The 18,317-nt window shown below is 49.1% G+C and overlaps 1 protein-coding gene across 1 annotated transcript in view; it reads left to right on the forward strand.

Annotated features, from left to right (window-relative positions):
• Positions 1-2,032, forward strand: part of LOC115383628 (complement C3-like) — a 28,807-nt gene extending 26,775 nt beyond the window's left edge. The window contains exon 39 of the mRNA XM_030085760.1: positions 1,900-2,032. Coding sequence (XP_029941620.1) covers positions 1,900-2,032 — 133 coding nt within the window. The remainder of the gene's footprint in view (positions 1-1,899) is intronic.
• Positions 2,033-18,317: the final 16,285 nt, after the last annotated feature.

An 18,317-nucleotide genomic window follows, 5' to 3' on the forward strand; every position in this document is an offset into this window, starting at 1 on the left:
GCCTGTCTATCATTTTCTTTCTGATCTCCTGAGACAATGCTTTCCTTTGCTTCCTCTGGTCCATGTTGAGTGTGGTACATGTCATGTGACTCCCTGTCACCCTCTATATGAGCCACTGACTGATTACAAGATTGTAGACACCTGTGATGCTAGTTAGTGGGCACACCTTGGACTGACATGTCCCTTTGGTCACATCATTTTCAGTCTTTTCTCGGGGTACCATCATTTTTGTCCAGGCTTGTTTCATAAGTTCATTTTTTAAAATAATTCTGTTGAAGCATGGTTGAAAAACAATGTCTGACTTTAATTAGTGGGTGGTGGTGGGCGGTGGGGGTTAGGGGGGTGGTGGTGGTGGGTGTGCGTGTACGTGCATGTGTATATGTGTGTGGGTGTGTATGTGTGAATGTGTGAGTATGTATGTTTTTGTATGAGTGGGTATGTATGTATGTGTATGTGAGTGTGTGGGTGTGTATCTGGATATGTATGTATATGTGTGTGATTTTGTATGTGTGTGTATGTATGTGTGTGTATGTTTCTGTGAGCATGTGTGTGTTTTTGTGTATCTGTAAGTATGTATGTCTGTATGTGTGGGTGTATATGTGTGGGCGATTGGAGGTATGTATGTGGGGAGAGAGTGTGGTGCCCTGTGGGGGGTGGTCCCGGTGGGCCTGGGGGCGGTGGGCCCTGGGTCTGGGTCCTTCCGCTGCCCCCTGTCTGTCCTCACCTCCACTCCTCCTGATGCATGATGGGTGTGTGCTTCCTGAATTGGTGGCTCTTTGGCCATGGTTGCTGTCCGCCCTGGTCCTGGGGGGGGGGGGGGGGGGGGGGGGGGGGGGGTGGCGGTCCTTGGGCCTTGGGCTCTCGGCTCTGCCCGCCCCGGGCGTCCGCCGCCCAGGGTGGACCGGCTCCTGCCGGTCGTGGCTCCGCGGAGCCCGGGCCCCGGGACCGCCGGGGTTCTCGGCCAGGGCTTCCCCCTGCGCCATTTCTGAACCGGAGTGGGGGTGTCTGCCTGGGGGAGCGGCCTGGATCCGGGCTCTGGGATGACCGCCGGCTGTCTGGGCTCTGAGGGCCTCTCTGGCCTGCTTCTGGCCTTCAGAGGTCATATATGCATGATCACTGTCCACATCACCATCACCATCACATTTGCATGATCATGCTGATTTTTAATCCCTCTTCACATACTGGGTTACCTTGTGTTCTTGTGGTGGTTAGACTAATGGTGATCTGTAGTAGCCTTCTCTTGATGCACGCCCCGAGTTTGCTACTAGTTACTACGAGCTCTATTCTCACAAAAAAAAAAAAAAAAAAATTATATATATACGTATATGTATGGTTGTGTCAGTTTTTGTGTTGGTTGTCGACTCTGTTTTGGTGTTGTCCAGATTGTTGGTGATGACGATTGTTGGTGATGATGATTCTTGGTTATGTGTGGTGCGTCGACAACACTGTTTTGCATCGTGAATTTGTACATAGATTGTGCTCCCACCTCCCGTTCTCCCTCTCTTTATCTTTCTATCTTTCTCTCTTCTGTCTCTCGCTCTCTGAGCGTTTCCGTCCCGGTCCTGTCCGGCAGCCATGCCAGAGGCCAGCTTTAAATAAAGGCAGCAGCAGGAGGAGATTCAGTCTCCTCCTCCTGCTAACATTAAAATCTGTTCGGATAGTAAAAGGCTACAATCATACAATATTGCACGCCCCAACTGCCGAACAGGACAAGGGTAAAAAAAAAAAAAAATAGATTATTATTTTTGTTGTTATTATTACTTTCGTCAGATTCAAGTTTTTTCTGTGACCACTGTGAATTTTTCTTTCATTAAACAAAGGCTACCAACAATTTGGTCCATGAGTCTATCATTTATTCTCACATCAGTTCATCATGAACTCCTGTTTTTCTCTCTTCAGGTTTCAGTACGTGCTTGATGAGAAGACCTGGGTTGAGTACTGGCCCACAACAGAAGAGTGTCAAACAGATGAACACCGACTGTCCTGTTTGGGCTTGGAGGACATGCTTCTTATGTCTACACTCTTTGACTGACCACAATGACAAAGTCCAAGGAACTTTAACCTTTATTTTTATCCATCTAATGTGTTTCCTATGCAACGTTGCATGGGAGAATAAACTATATTGCCTTTAAAATTTGGTGTTTTTCATCTGAATTCTCTTGGCCAGCCCTTGTAAACTTCATAAATTGTATTGACAGTATTGCCTCACTAAGAAATCTCAATACATTGATCCTGACATGCATGAAATGTCTGCAGTTCAGCATTATTATACCAAAAACCGTTATTTGACACTATCATGGGAAAAACTGGCCAAAATGACAGTGTCAAATCTTAAAATTAAGAATATTTTTGGTGGATTGTTTGACTTCATTACCTTCATTTAGAAGGTCCTTACTGTTGCAAGACTCACGATGCTGCACGAGATCATACAGCCTCTGGACAAACACCTCCACAGTCTCACCCACTTGTTGGGTCCTCTTGACAAACCAGTCACAGTCATGAACTGCCTGCCTCCAACAGTGTTCATGATCCTCAGGATGGCATTGGAGCGTGTGATTCAGGCCCTGGAGGAGCGTTACTATATTAATGTATTGTCCTGTCATTCCACATAATTAAACGCTCTGCAGATGTCACCATTAAGTCCAGAGTAGCTGTTCACACGACTTCCCGAGAGATTTAATGTTTATGCATTTATTGTTGACATTCTTTGTCATTTTTGTTTGTTTTTTAAACCCATGGGTTGAAACATTTTCTTAATTGTGGTGCTGATTATGAAAAGGGTGGTGTTCTCACAAAATCATTTTCGTTCATGATAATATTTAAATTTATACTTTGTTTTGCAGATGAAGATATTCACATTTTCACAAAAACCAAACAGTTATTGCAGGAAATGACGACAATGTACAGTGATTAATTACTGATTAGAGAGTGAGAAGGGCAGGTCACGGCTTCACCTTCCTTGGGGAAAAAATAGACAGTCTGACTCGTAGATAGATACTGCTGAGTGGTGCATCATGGGGAATTTGGCAGTTGATGGACACGCTGCTTCTGGTGCAAAACAATGAAATGTCAGTCGTCAGCTTGCATGGCAGCATCGCCGATGCTCAGACCGCAGTGATGTGTTCAGTTCTATTTCATCCTGTCAGACCGCCAGAGGCGGTGCATAAAGCACTGAATGATCATCTTTGCGCATTCGCAGGTCGAGAATGTATACAAACAAAGTCACCTGTGACCTCCCGGTGACCTACGGGCACCTATATAAGTCACGTGACACCGGAAGCCAGTCCCTTTTTCTTTTCTCGCTTCGCAGTGGTTCGAGATCAGGACTGGTGAGCTTATGCTCGTATACCAGCGTTTTTCTGCCGCTTGTTGCTGGGAGCCTCGTGACTTCGGTCGGAGTTGCAACATTGTTTCCCTTCAGGGGCTGCACAGGCGCCTCGGCTGGCCAGCGTGTTTCTACGCAGGTGCGGGCACTGACCGCTGGCTTCATTTTCATCTGCTTTCTTCTTCCGGAGCGGACGGAGTGGTGAGTACTGTGTTTTCCAGCAGCTGTGTTCGGCTTGCGTGAGTTAATTTGTGGCTCCAGTACAGCGTGTGTAGGCGTGTGTCTGTGACGCCGTGTGTGGCTACTTGCTTTTTCTTTTTCACTTTCTCCACAAGTGGCCTTTTTCGTTCTGCTCTGTGTTGTGGATTTCCCTGCGGCTGGTGCGTCTCTGCTCGGCAGCCTGCGGGGGGGGGGGGGGGGGCATGTACGGCGGTGCCCCTTGGGTCCTGGGTCACGGGGGACGTCTTCTGCCCAACCTGATTCGGCATGCTTCCTTTCTACTCTGGTCGTGGGGGGCGTTCTCTGCCCGACCCGACTGGATTGCAGCTTCGGGTGTGATGCCAGGATGGACAATCTAGCCTGGAGGGCCTGTTGGGTGCCTCTCCAACAGGACAATGGTCATGACCTTTGCTGTCCTGTCTGGGCGTTGAGCATCTGCGCCAGGGGCTTACGGAGCAGGCTTGCCCTAACTGCTTTATTGGGCCCCGAGCGGTGCACGTTTCCCGCCTTACCGCTCTGGGGCTGCCGACTGATGCGCTGTCTGATTTCATCCCTGCCGCTCGGCCGAAGTGCCCGGCTATGGGGACCCCGGCGGGGGCTACCCGGAAGAGACACAAAAAGAGTGAGTCCGACCCGACACTGGTCCTCGGAGTGTGGGTCTCACACCTCCATTGGTCTCCAGGAGTGTGACGAGGCCCTTGGCAACTCGGTGGTCTGCGCTGCTCTCACCCTGCTCTCACATCTTGACGTTCTGCGGGTCCCAGAAGCATCAGATAGCGTTTTCTTTAGGCACCAGAGGGCGCGGCTGGCTTGTGCTGTCCCTCCGTCCTCGGAGCATGTCAAGCAGCTGCATGCCTGTTGGACTGATACCAGTTCGCTGTCATGGTTGACGTCTGACAGCAGGGCTCTGGCAGCCATGCAGGGTGCACTTCAATATGGCCTGGGCCACATGCTCCCTGTGGAGCCGGCCATTGCTTCTTTGATTGTTTCTCCTGAGGAGGCCCTTCAATCTGACCCTCGCTGATCTGACTCACAGTGTCGGCTGACTGACGAGCTCCTACGTAGGGCTTCTGATGCAGGTATGCATGGGGGACAGATGGGTAACTCCTTGTCCCATTTCCTGTTGGGACTTTCAGCCATGCTGGAGTCCTCAGCGGTCGGGGACCAGACGCTGGGTCTGCTGGATGCATTGCTGCAGACATTCGCATTGATGTCGCGTGAGCTGGGTCGCTTCCTTTCGACGCTAATGCTTACGCTTACGCTTACATGCCAACAGATTTGGCTGGCTCAGTCCCCGCTGTTGGAGGCGTGTCGGAGGACCCTTAAGTCGTTCCAGTTGTTCATGGTGAACTTTTTGGTACGGCTTCCACTGCGGTGCTTGAATGCACTGCCCAAGCCACTCAGCCGAGGCACCGGCTTGTGGGCATCCATATAGGCACCCTGCGCCAGCCTGTGGTGCCTCGACGGCACGTCGGGAATCTACTAGGCAGTCGGGGGTGTCACCTGCTGTGGGAGCAACCCCCCGACAGCGTGCATCGGTGCAGCGGGCATCGGCAGTTCCTGCATTTGCGTTCAGGGGTTGCCATTACCGGTTTCGCGTCCTTGCGTTTGGCCTCTCCCTGTCACCCAGGGTGTTTTCCCGTTGTGTGCTGCTCCGCTGGCTCCGCTGTAGGCGACCGGGCTGAAGATCCTCCCGTACATAGATGATGGGCTAGTGTGCGCCCCTCTCAGGCTCAGGCAGTATGGAACACCCAGGCAGTCTGAGATCATGCCACACGGCTGGGCCTGCGGGTGAATCTGGCCAAGAGCAATCTCATTCCCGCGCAACACATGGTGTTTCTGGGGGTGGAGTTGGATTCGGTAACGATGCTCACTTGGCCCTCTGTCCCAAGAGAAGACAGTATCATGGATATGCTGGGCGTCTTCCGCGCTGGCAGACTCCTGCCGTTCATCCTGTACCTGTGTCTTCTGGGGAAGCTCACTGCTGCCTCCACAATCATTCCGGGGCTGCTTTCCCTGAGGCCAATACAATTGTGGCTCGACGGGTTTTGCTTGGATCCCTCCAGGTTTGTGCACAGGTACAGACGACTCCGTGTGTCGACTCCCTGCCTCGAATCCCTGTCCCAGTGGAGGGACAGGGCGTGGATTGTGGCGGGTGTTTCACTGGGCTCCCTTCCATCTCGGAGGGAGGTGGTCCACAATGACGCGTCTCTCACAGGGTGGGGCGTGACGTGGCAGGGGCGTTCGGCTCAGGGGACATGGGCCACAACGTTGTGCCTGGACCACATCAATGCGCTGGCACTGTTGGGAGTGCAGTTTGCGTTGGAACACTTCTTACCAGTGCTGCAGCACAGACATGTGTTGGTGCGTTCTGACAGCACCACTGTGGTTCACCACATCAACCGCATGGGCGGATGCGTTCTCGGACGCTGGTGTCACTGATGCGGCAGCTTCTGTCCTGGGCTGCCCCACGGTTTCTCAGCTTGGGGGCTGCACACATTCCAGGCACGCAGAACTTGGTGGTCGATCTTCTGTCTCGCCGGCGGCCCTGGGCCGGGGAGTTGCAGCTCCACCCGCAGGTGGTCGACCACCATTGGGCATTGTTCGGCAGGGCTGCGGTAGATTTGTTTGCGTCCAGGGGGTACGCCCATTGTCCCCTGTGATTTTACCTCAAGAACGGCGATGGTCCACTGGGGCAGGATGCGCTGGCGCATGACTGGCCCCGGTCTCCCCTGTATGCCTTCCCTCCCATTCCCCTGATCTTTCCAACACTGATGAGGGTCCTTCACGGGGGTCACCGTCTCCTCCTGGTGGCTCCGTTTTGGCTGGGGAGGGTTTGGTTCCCGTTGCTGCACAGGCTCTGTTGCAGCTCTCCCGTTCCTCTGCCCTCCAGGTGGGATCTCCTGTCACAACTGGTCGTTGCATCCCAGGCCAGAGTGCCTGCAGCTGTGGGTGTGGCCACTGCAGGGCTCGGAGTCTCCTTCTCTGAGTTTGGCGGGGGGGCTGTTGGACGCACTGTTTCCAGTGCTCGTGCCCCTGCCACACAGGGCTTGTACGTGAATCGGTGGACACTGTTTGAGGCCCGGTGCCGGGGATGGGAACTTGAGGCCATTCGTTGCCCGGTCGCCTCTATCTTGGTCTTCCTACAGGGCCTGTTGGATAAGGGTCGCTCGCCATCCACCCTGACGGTGTATGTGGTGGAGATTTCCTGCTGGCATCAAGGGTTCCACAGTTGCTCAGTGGGCTCTGACAGGAATGTGTCTCTGTTTTGAAGAGCGCCAGGCGGCTCCATTCCCTGGCACGTCCCTTCGCACCATCGGGAGACCTGGGAGAACCATTGGGATGGGCGGATCTGAAATAGCTTTCTATTAAGATGGCCTTCCTTCTGGCCATGGCGTCGGGTAGGCGTGTTCGGGAACTGCACGTATTGTTTATTCATGAGTTATGCTTTAAGTGGAATGCTGAGGGCTCTGGTGTTACACTGTGGCCTGATGCTACTTTCCTTCCCAAGATGGCTACAGCCGTGGGCGAGATCTACCCCCTTGAGCTGGCACGGTTGGGGCCGCCAACGGTGGACAAGCCGTTGTGCCGGTTCGTGCCTGGGATGTGTATTATCCAGAGCTCGGCTTTGATGCGCCGGTCTACTTGCCTGTTTCTAGGTCATGGCGGTCCTCGCAAGGGCCTGGCGCTGTCCACACAGTGACTCACTCACTGGGTGGTGGACGCTGTTCAACAGGCTTATGTTTCGCAGGGCCATCCCCCGCCGGATGGTGTGCGGTGTCAGTCGACCAGGGGGCTCTCCACTTAGTGGGCTGCGGGGGCAGGCGTTCCCCTCCACGTAATCTGTGCGGCTGCCTCATGGACGTCACCCTCTACGTTCCCGGCTCTACCAAGTGAATGTGGCGGTGCGTCATCCGCTTCAGGGGGTCCTGGGGCGACAGTCGTCATCTTGTGGTGAGCACTTCTTCTGCGGGGGTTGCTTTCGATTCCTCGGGACTTTGTTGGTATGTATCATCAAGTGCTTTATGCATCGCCTCTGGCGGTCTGACAGGATGAAATAGAATAAAAGTTACACATGTAACTGCGGTTCTATGAATCCTGGATGACTGCCAGAGCATCAGGTCCCTCGGAATCCTCGTGTGCTCGCGAGAAATCTAAGGGATTGGCTTCCGGTGTCACGTGACTTATATAGGTGCCTGTAGGTCACCGGGAGGTTACAGGTGACTTTGTGTACATTCTCGACCTGTGAATGCGCAAAGATGATCATTCAGTGCTTTATGCACTGCCTCTGGCGGTCATCCAGGATTCATAGAACCGCAGTTACATGCGTAACTTTCGTTTGTGGTTTTTGAGTCTGTTTTGACCCACGGGCCCTATATTTTGTTTGACGCCCCTGTTAAACACAGGCATAGAGTCAACATATTGCTGTCCATTGTGCTGAAGTATCAACTTAATTCAGTCACGAGATACATTGTGTGGAAGACACACACACTTACAAATTAATTCATAGAGGAAATGAAGTGCTGTCCATGGTGCTGAAGTTACTAGACACAGTAGTTGAAAGGCATACACACACATCACAATGTTACACTCCCATGCTCAAATGCATAGAGATTAAATATTGCTGTCCATGGTCCTGAAGCTTCAACCCAAATACAGTTTTTTGGTGCATGTGTGAAAGACACACGCACACGCGTAGAGTAAATGACGTGCTGCCCATGGTGCTGAAATATCACTTACTTGATAATGTCATTCGGTACATTGTGTGAAAGACACAGACACTAACACGCATATGCATAGAATATGCATGGTGCTGTCCATGGTGCTGACTGATCAACTGAATACAATTACAAGGTACATTGCATGACTCTCTCTCCCTCGCTTGCTCGCACGCACGCACGCATGCATGTGCACACACACACACACACACACACACACACACACACACACACACACACACACACACACACACACACACACACACGTGTAAACCCACACAGCTAATCCCAAACCGTACCCTAAACCTGATTCTAACCCTAACCCAAAAATCATACTTCGTTTCATACATAATTTACGTTGTGAGGACCGGGCAAAATGTCCATCCTACTGGAGGTACCCAGGGCTTCTTCTCCATCCACGGTGACTGCTGACCTGCACAGCTACGTCGGCACAAAGGTCAGACTGGTGGGGCAGCAACTCCATTGTGAGGTTTTATTTTATAATTTCTTTATTTTTTTTTCTTTTTTTTTAATTTTGTGGAGCAGTTTTTTTGACTGGTATTTTTTAAACTACAACATTCCATGTCATTTTTTTTTGTTGAAGATTGGATAGCTTTGATCAGAATCAAAACATTTTTAGTGTTGATTATTCAAAGTTTTATCATATGACTACTCAGTCATCTCCTTTACTCTTTCTAGCTCCTCACCCCAACCGGAATAGCAGAAAGACACCACCTCTGAGCCTGGTTCTGAAGGTTTCTTCCTTCCTCAGTGAAAGTAAAGGACTCTGGAGACATCGCCGGGTGTGTCTCAGGGGAGGAGCTTCAGCTCCTGCTTCAGCTTTTCAGTGTCAGTTTCATTCCAAAGTTATTTCCACATTTCCACACCTCTCTCTGCAGGTGAGCTGTTGTCTGCTGTTTTGTTGTTGTTCCAGTCCACCAGAACAACACTTGTCCTCCCTTGTCCATGTTTCAGTGTGAAGCTGCCACAGTGTGCAGGAGGAGCTGACTCCTCCTCACCTCTTGACATCCAGCTGAGGCTAAAGTTCAGAGGTAATAAAAAACGAAAGGTCAACATGGGAAGACAAACATTTCATCACAGTTGAGCTTTCAGGAGAGCTCCTCCTCTTTATTTCCCACCTCACAATATTTCTACTGAAAACACCCCAGTCTGTGTTTGTTACATCTAAATAGCTGTGTGCACATTAGATATAGATTTATTTATTCATACATAGATTTTTTTTTAAGTGTTTGTATCCTCTATCATAATACCCGTGGTCTGGAAAAATGTATGGAAGTAATCCATAACAAACCAAAATATTATAAAACACAAGTAAATCTTGAGAATAAATTTTGAAGAATGGAGGCAAACTGTGTGGAGTTTCAGTTGAAAACAGTGTGATTTATGTTGGAGTTTCATCAAACGGATGGAAATCTGGACTGCTGTAATTTCAAGGACACAGGGGAGAGGGGAGAAACAGACGAGTAATCGAGGAGATAAAAGTAATTCCAACTGAGCAACAATGACAAAAAGTGCGAATTGATTGGAGACAAAAAAAAAAAAACAAGAAAAAGACAATTATTAAAAAAATAAAATTAAAAAAAGGTAGGAACAAAGAAGCCAAGAGAAGAGAGATGAGGGTAAACAAAACCTAGAAAAATGAATCAAACCAATAAAAGCTGTGGGAGTAATGATACATGACCAAAATATACAAATTTGAATGAACTAAAGGATAAATAAAAGATTAACATACATGGCTGCTTTATGTGTTGAATCATTGGAGTCTCAGTGAAAATCCTGGAAATCCATTGAGTGAGTTCACTACTTGTTCCTGGACGCAAACAACATATTAAGTTGTTGTGATTTACAGTTTTGGGAAAGTTACTTTAAAAAAGTAATTAGTTAGAATTACAAATTCTTCTCCCAAAAAGTAATTGAGTTAGTAACTCAGTTACCTCATTGAAAAAGTAATTAGTTACTCAGCAAAGTAACTGACGTTATTTTTCATGTTCTACACATTACCATATTCTATAACATCTATAACATCAAAGATGTTTATATCAACTGATTGAAGAATAAAAACACTTTATACAGTATTTTAGAACATTTGGTATTTATTTGTACTAAATTGCAGCCTGTTAAGAAAATACAAATGTAAACTTCTGGCCATTAAGTAGTGCAAATCTCTGTAACTGTACATTAAGCCAGTGTGCCAGTGGACCTGGAGTCAGTGTGTTCAGCTCGGCTCTTCAAATCAAATCAAATCAAATCAGATTTTATTTATATAGCACTTTTCATATTAATAAAAACAACGCAAAGTGCTGAACATTAAAAACAGTCATAAAAACCAAAAGAATAAAAACCGCGCTATCAAACAGTATGCACCACACTCACACTCACACTCACACTCTACCATTAATTCGCACAGAACAGAGGAGACATGGCGTGGCACTGAGCATCTTAGGGAGAACGCCACCAGTGGCGCCCCCCACACCAAGGGAAGTCGAGGGTCAATTAAAATTGGGGCTCCAGCGCCCGACCCCCGACCCCGACAGACCATGGGAACTCGCACACCAAAGTGTGGAGCCCCCAGGCCAGCCAGGACCAGAGTACCCGGGCACAGTAACCCCAGCATAGGACCAGCACCAACTCCCGGTGTGAAGGACCCCCCTGAGGAAACACTGGAATTATACAGCTAAAACATAATAAAATATGACACGAAATTAAAATAAGATAATAAGATAGGATTATAAAGTTAAAAAAAAGTAAAACAAGTTGAATGTGCATAATAAAATAGAATAAAATTACATAAATAAGAATGGAATAAGAGGACTATAAAAGGTCAGTTAAAAGCCTGATTAAAAAGGTGTGTTTTCAACCTCCCTTTAAAAATATCAACGGTCTCTGCGGTCCTGAGGTTCTCTGGCAGGCTGTTCCACAGGCGGGGGCCATAATGGCCAAAAGATGCCTCACCATGAGTCTTGGTTCTGGCTTTAGGAACACACAATAAGGCACTGCCAGAGGACCTCAGGGCCCGCGAGGGTCGATAGGGTAAAAACAGATCAGCTAAATAAGAAGGCGCAAGGCCGTTAAGACATTTAAAAACTAATAAGAGAACTTTAAAATCGATCCTGAAGCGGACAGGGAGCCAATGCAGCGACTGTAAAACCGGTGTAATGTGGGCCCGCCCCCTGGTCCTCGTCAGCACGCGTGCGGCTGCGTTTTGTAATAGCTGTAAGTTTGAAATATTCTTTTTGGGAAGACCAGAGAGCAAGGCATTACAATAATCTAATCTACAGGAGATAAAAGCATGCATTAGCACCTCTGTACTGGCCTGAGAGAGAAACGGGCGGACTCTAGCTATGTTCTTAAGATGATAAAATCCAATCTTAGTTATGTTTTTTATGTGTGGAATAAAATTTAGCTCAGAGTCAAAAATCACGCCCAGGTTCTTAACTGATTGTGCTGGTTTAAAATCCTGTAATTTTGGTAAAATCTTCTCTCTCTGACCTTCAGGACCGATAACTAAAACCTCAGTCTTGTCCTGGTTGAGCTGTAGGAAATTCACTGCCATCCATGACTTGATGTCTGAAATACAGTTAAAAAGGGTTTCTATTGGCCCTGAGTCATCAGGAGACACGGCGATGTACAGCTGAGTGTCGTCAGCGTAACTATGGAAACTGATGCCGTGTCTCTTGATGACGTCCCCAAGTGGAAGCATGTAGAGATTAAAAAGTATGGGACCTAAAATTGAACCTTGGGGAACCCCACACCTAATTTCATGGGTTCCTGAGGAACAAGTATCCAAACTTACATAAAAACATCGATCTGTGAGATAAGAACTGAACCAGTTAAGAACAGTACCAGAGAGGCCCACCAGGTGACTCAGTCTGTTTATTAAAATGTGGTGGTCTACTGTATCAAATGCAGCACTCAGGTCAAGTAGAACCATCACTGTGAGCTTTTTATTATCTAAATTCCACCTGATATCATTTAAAATCTTTAAAAGGGCCGTCTCGGTACTGTGGTTCACTCTAAAACCAGACTGATGTCTTTCTAAAATGTTATTAATCATTAAAAAGTCATTGACTTGGTTAAAAACCAGTCTTTCTAAAACTTTACTTAAAAATGGTAAGTTGGATACTGGTCTGTAGTTATTAAAAATATCGGGGTCTAAATTGCTCTTCTTCAGAAGGGGCTTCACCACCGCCGTTTTAAAGGCAGTGGGGAAGACACTCGTCTGAAGAGAGCTGTTCATGATATTTAAAATCTGTTCCTCAAGGAATCCATAAAGTGATTTAAAAAGTGGTGTGGGGATGGGATCTAAAAGGCAGGTTGTTGATTTTACTTGGGAGAAAACTCGACCAAGAGTCCTCGCATCAACCAGGTCAAAACTGTCCAGTGTTTCCTCAGGCATGGACAACGGTTCAGCTGTGTTCACTGATAAAACCTGTTGGGGTAAAAGACTGGACCTGATGTCCATGATTTTAGTTCTGAAGTGGTCTGCAAAGTCCACTCTTGTCGCCTGCTGGTTGCTTGTTTTAACAGAGTGGCTCGTCTCCCTCCTGGCTGCATTTGGGCTCGGGGTCGGGTTAGCAACAGCAGCAGCAGCAGCAGCAGCAGCAGCAGCAGCAGCAACAAATGTCATGCTAGCATATGGCAGACGTGGATAAAGTCTTCCAGAGAGACTTCCAGTTTCAGAACGCTACTTTTGTACGTCCTGGGCTCAAGCTCCACGCCATTGTCTCTGTCTTGTTGTGTTTACCGGTCATCATAGTGTGCAGCGAGTGACACATGTGAGCAGGGCATGCCCGCCAACCAGCCAATCATCATCGCGTCTTCATCACCCCCCCCCCCCCCAGGTCCTTTCAGCTGTCCTGGTCTGACAAGGTGAGCTGCTGACTGGAAGCGCTGTCACCAATAAAATGTACTGCTGGCCATGCCTCTGGATGAAACTATCTCAGGGAGGTGTTGTCTGGTCACAAGTGGGCTTTGAGGATCTGTCTAACTTTGACAGGGCATACAAAAGGCATGAAAGCTAATAGAATTTACATACAAAAAACAGATTACACATATTACAATGTATGCTGAAAATGAGCTTCCCCTCTTTGGAAGACCAGCAGCCGCCACTGGTATGCACCCCCCAGAGCCAGCAGCCCCCCAAACCACAGCCGCTCCAAACCCCCAGCCTGTGGGGAAAACAACAGCCCCCCCCGCCCCACCCCCCACCAGAAGGAATCCGGAAACGGGGGCGCAGAAGACCCCATTGCCCCCCCCCCCCCCCCGTCTCGTGAGTGTTGATGGAGTATATGTTGTTTGCGATTAAAATTTGAGGGTCAGTAACCACACCGTGCCGCGAGTGAGGCCAAACGAGCAGTCTCATCTACCTGAACAGCCCCACCCCCGACACAGCGCGCCAAGACCCCCCGACGTGTGTGTTTGTATGTATTTGGTCGTGTTAGATGACTAAGTGCAATTAAGACTGAGAGGCGAGCCACTGAAGCGTGCAGTGATTGGGGCCACTAAGATGGCCCCCTCCACCACACCCAACTTGATAAGCCCGCCTCCCAAAGCCCTACGTGTGTGTGCATGAGAGCGGGGGGGAGAGGGGGGTCCGGGGATGCCGCACCCCCCCCCCCCCCCCATTCCCCTTGTAATGGAAATTTTATGTATTTGATGCATGTGATGGTTATCAACTTTAAATAGACTTCCTTAGCAGACGGCCCCCCTGGACTCCTGACACCAACCAAACCCAAATGGGGGTTTCTTTCCTATCTGTCCTGTTATATGCTAAACAGATGTGTCTCCCCCTAACCGGGCGTAATCTCCAAAAGGTATCTGTGGCTTGTATGCTATTCTTCTAAGATGCATCAGCAGCCACAGGGGTTGAAGTGGGTTGGGTTGTTGGGGTTTTCTGTTCCTTTGTCACTTCAAATGTTAAATATGTGTCCCTTCTTGACTGAAGGGAGCCTCAAAGACATGTTAATGACATTAACATGTCTGCCCCTGGCCGCAGGGGTTCAGGGCAGGGTATAAATATCAGTCTGTATCACAGAACTTTAGAACTCACACTGACTGAGCAGCTGTGACTTCTCTCCTGTTGCAACTGGAAATAAAGGAACCAATAAGGAACTCATCATTGGTGCATTTATTAATAGAATTTCCACAACACCCTCTACCCCCCTCCTCCCTGCTCTCTCCTGCAGCTGATGTGTGCGGCAGAAGCGGACACTCGCGCTTCATTCAATCTAATTGTAGTAACGCGCCACTTCATATTCTTAGTAACGGTAACGTCGTTGCAACGATGGGGAAAGTATCTAATTAGATTATTCGTTACTGAAAAAAATAACGCCGTTACTAACGCCGTTATTCCCAACACTGGTAGTAGTGTATGGAACCCAGTCCAGTTTGGGATTATGCATTGGGATTACTCCTTCTGTGTCTGTGGACTTCATAAAGATATAAGCCAACTCAATGGTGGAAGAAGACTGGGTTTCCATTGTGCATGTGTCTGTTTGCACTAATGTCTGCAGGTTTTTGGGCCCTTGTCTTTTCGATTGGTGATATGGCTTGTTACGGCTGCTGCCTTTATCTGTTTATTGTTTGATCCTGTTTGTCTCCCCCAGGTGTCCAGTCATGGCGTTTTTCCTGTTTTCCTCCAGCCCTTCACCCATGACCTCACCCGTCCTGCCAGGAATCATCCTGAACACCTGTCTCCAATCATCCCATCAGCCGATCATTCAATCGTCCTCCAGTCCTGCCCCTATATATTGCTTTGCACCCTGTGTTTGTGTGGGTCTGTCTGAGTGTGAGGGAGAGAACGCGTGACCTTTTGGAGAGCATTTTGACGCTTTGTCTGAAGTTTGAGACTTCTTATTTTGCCCTCCTTAACCAAACTATTGTTTGTGGGCCTATTTTTGTTAAAACCTACTTGTCCCCACCTAGTGTGTTTTTGGTAGACTCCCCCATTTTTCTGTATTGTCTTCTTCCTTGGAGGAGGGCTCCAGGTAAGACACCCCGGGGTCTACATTTCTGCACGTAGGTGACTTTATCTATATACACACTAGGTAAGTGTGGGCGGCTGCCACGATCTCCTGTAGCATACAGGTAAGGTTTAGGCTTAGTTAGTTAGTTAGGGTTAATCACTGGCTTAAGGTAGTTAGGGTGTAGGGGAAGTTTAGGGTTTTTGTGTTTTGTGGCACCGCCCACAGGGCCCTTCTCCTATGTCCTCCTGCCCTCCCTTAGCTCTCCCCCTTTTTTTTTTTTTTTTTTTTTTTTTTTGCCAAAGTCTGCTGCCTGCGTCTGGCATCTTTGTTATAACCTGTATAATTTGTTTACCACGGCTTCTGTTTGATTTATGTTTGGTTACATAAAATACCCTTGTACTTTGGGAAAGGTCAACTGAGTTCTTTTGTGTTGTATACCTTGTTTTATGTTTTATGTACCTTTGTTACATCTGCCCAGTAGGCCTGTGCGTAAGCGTTGCGTTTCCCCCGGCTCCCAGCTTGGCCGTTTTAAACATCTTTAAGGGGGGACGTAACAGGCTGAATTGGCATGAGAGGGGGTGCTTTGAATGTGGAAACTCCCTTCTTTAGTGGCTGCCTGATTGTTGTGCACTCAGGCTCCACAGACACTGAACTCTGAATCATAATACTGTTTGTATGATGAGTGGTTCCACGGCCTGACAAAGTTTCCTTTCCAAAGTCTATGTTATCCCACACAATAGTTGTGGGTACCTTTTTGGAAAATGCCTTTGGGATTTTGCCACTGCCTTCAAGTTCACCAAGGATTAGTTGGGGAAGACTAGTCTTTAGACTTAGCACTGTGTTCCAGGAACAATGGCCAAGTCGATGGAGTGAGACAACACATGAGGACCCTGTCAAATCCCTAACAGTCAAACCTAAACACAATGATTTTGGTGTCGGTTTACAGTGCAGTGCTCCACGGAAGGATATACTGAAGCACATCAGTAGAAGCCGTAGACTCAGCCGCTGTGCGCCGGTATATCCTTCCGCGGAGCACTATGCTTGTGCAGATCTGTGTGTATCAAAACGTTATTTTAATGGATTGAAAAGAAAACATGTCTTTTAAAATGTTTCGTAACCATTCGGATTTACTTCACGTGCTAATACGCCATCCCTCCTACGAGTCCAGTTTATGTTTTCTTTTTCCCTACATGTTTTTCAAGTTTAAACTCCCCTTGCAAGTGTGGCAGGATGAGTGGTGAGGTGAACAGAAAAAACCAAATCAAAGGCAACGCGACCTGGGGACTTTCACTCCAGGATCTCAATCATGCATAAAATTTAAAAAAAACACAAAGACCCACAGGTTCCAATGATTCACTGAGGCAGAGGACGTGATTTCAAATATAAAAACAAACTTTATTAAATTCCGAATGTTAAAATCGAGAGTTATGAACGTAACTATGGTTCTATGAATCCCAGATGACCGCCAGAGGCGATGCTTGAAGCACTGGAATGTTCCCTTCGCGCATGCGCAGTTCGAGTATGTATACCAACAAACATCACTCGTGACCCCTGGGACACCCAGGAACTGTATAAATTTGGGATCTTGACCCAGGAACAGCTCCTACGGAATCTTCTTGCGTGATCACGAGGATTCCGAGTGACAGAGCGCTCTGGCGGTCATCCGAGATTCATAGAACCGTAGTTACATTCGTAACTCTCGTTCTATTTCATCCCTACTGACTACCAGAGGCGGCGCTTAAAGCACTGGAATGACGAATGCCAACTCAGTCACGAGGAATCACAGAGACCAACCTCACAGAGAAGCTTCTGCAGGGCCCAGTACCACCTGCAGTGCATGCGGAGGCACAACGGCCAGCCTGGAGAACCTGGAACCTGCGGCCTGGAATGGTGAACAGTGTCCACAAACCAGTGGGACAGGTGCTGCCTGGAGAGAGCAAAGCCCGTACTAGAGCCTCCGTAGAAGACCACTGGCTGGCCAGATGTCGGCACATCTGCATAGCAGCCATGCAGCATCCCAGAGTTCTAGCCGGGCACAAGAGCCCCGGCTGGCCCCTCAGGTCGTCCGACGGGGGGCCACATAGTGAGTCGCATAGGCTGGCTGTCCACAGCCCCGACAGCACTCGAGGAAGAAAGCAGCAGTCACAGCGTGATGTCCGCACCAGCCGGATGCCACCGGAGACATGCGGAGAGAATAGACAGAGCGTGCAGCTCCCCCCCACGCTACGCCGTGGTAATGGCCAGCAGGAATATCATCCTGCGCAACACCCACTGCAGCCCCATCGCTGCCAGGGGCTCACAGGGAGGCTGACACAAGCTCTCCAGCACCAGATGCAGATCCCAGGCGGGCGCCCGTGGGGCTCTGGGGGGGCGAGCTTCAAAGCCCCCCTGAGGGAAGCAACACCGGAGTGTGGCCTCTAATCGTGCCGCCTGCAACCCATGTATGGCAGGCAGACACCACCGCCACATACACCCTCAGGGTGAATGGGGACTGGGCTCGGTCCAAAAGGACTGCAGAAGTCCAGGACCACGGGGACCGGGCAGAGCACCGGGTCCTCCCCATGGCCACTGCACTACTGTGCAACCAATCTCCACCTACTACCATACAGCCGCCTAGCAGATGGTGCCCTAGCATTCAGGGTGGTCCACCTGACAGGCTCTGAACAGCTGCTCAGCAGCGAGTCGGGCCCCTCAGACGCCAGGACAAGACAGAGATAGTGAAGGCGGGGGTGCCCCACCGTCCTCCGCGCTGAAACAGCAGAACCCTCCAACTGAGAAAGCGCCATGGCCCGCTGTGGAGCAGAGGAAACCAAGCTCACACTGCAGAAAGTGGGTTGCTTCTGGAAGCCACCGCAAATGCACGGCTCCACACCCGTGGAGGCACCGCACCCCCGGTGGAGGAGTCCAACAGGAGAGGGCGCCCGCCAGAGCCGTGAGGTCCCTGCAAGTACACAATCTGCAGGCTGGCCAAACAGGTCGCCGACCACAACAGCCAGGTCTGTAGAAAGCCTGGGGAAGGGTCATCACCAGCTACAGACTCTGGGCCGATACCAAGAGCATGGCTCGGTA

Source organism: Salarias fasciatus, assembly GCF_902148845.1.
Source record: "Salarias fasciatus chromosome 23 unlocalized genomic scaffold, fSalaFa1.1 super_scaffold_20, whole genome shotgun sequence".
NCBI classification, from domain to species: domain Eukaryota; kingdom Metazoa; phylum Chordata; class Actinopteri; order Blenniiformes; family Blenniidae; genus Salarias; species Salarias fasciatus.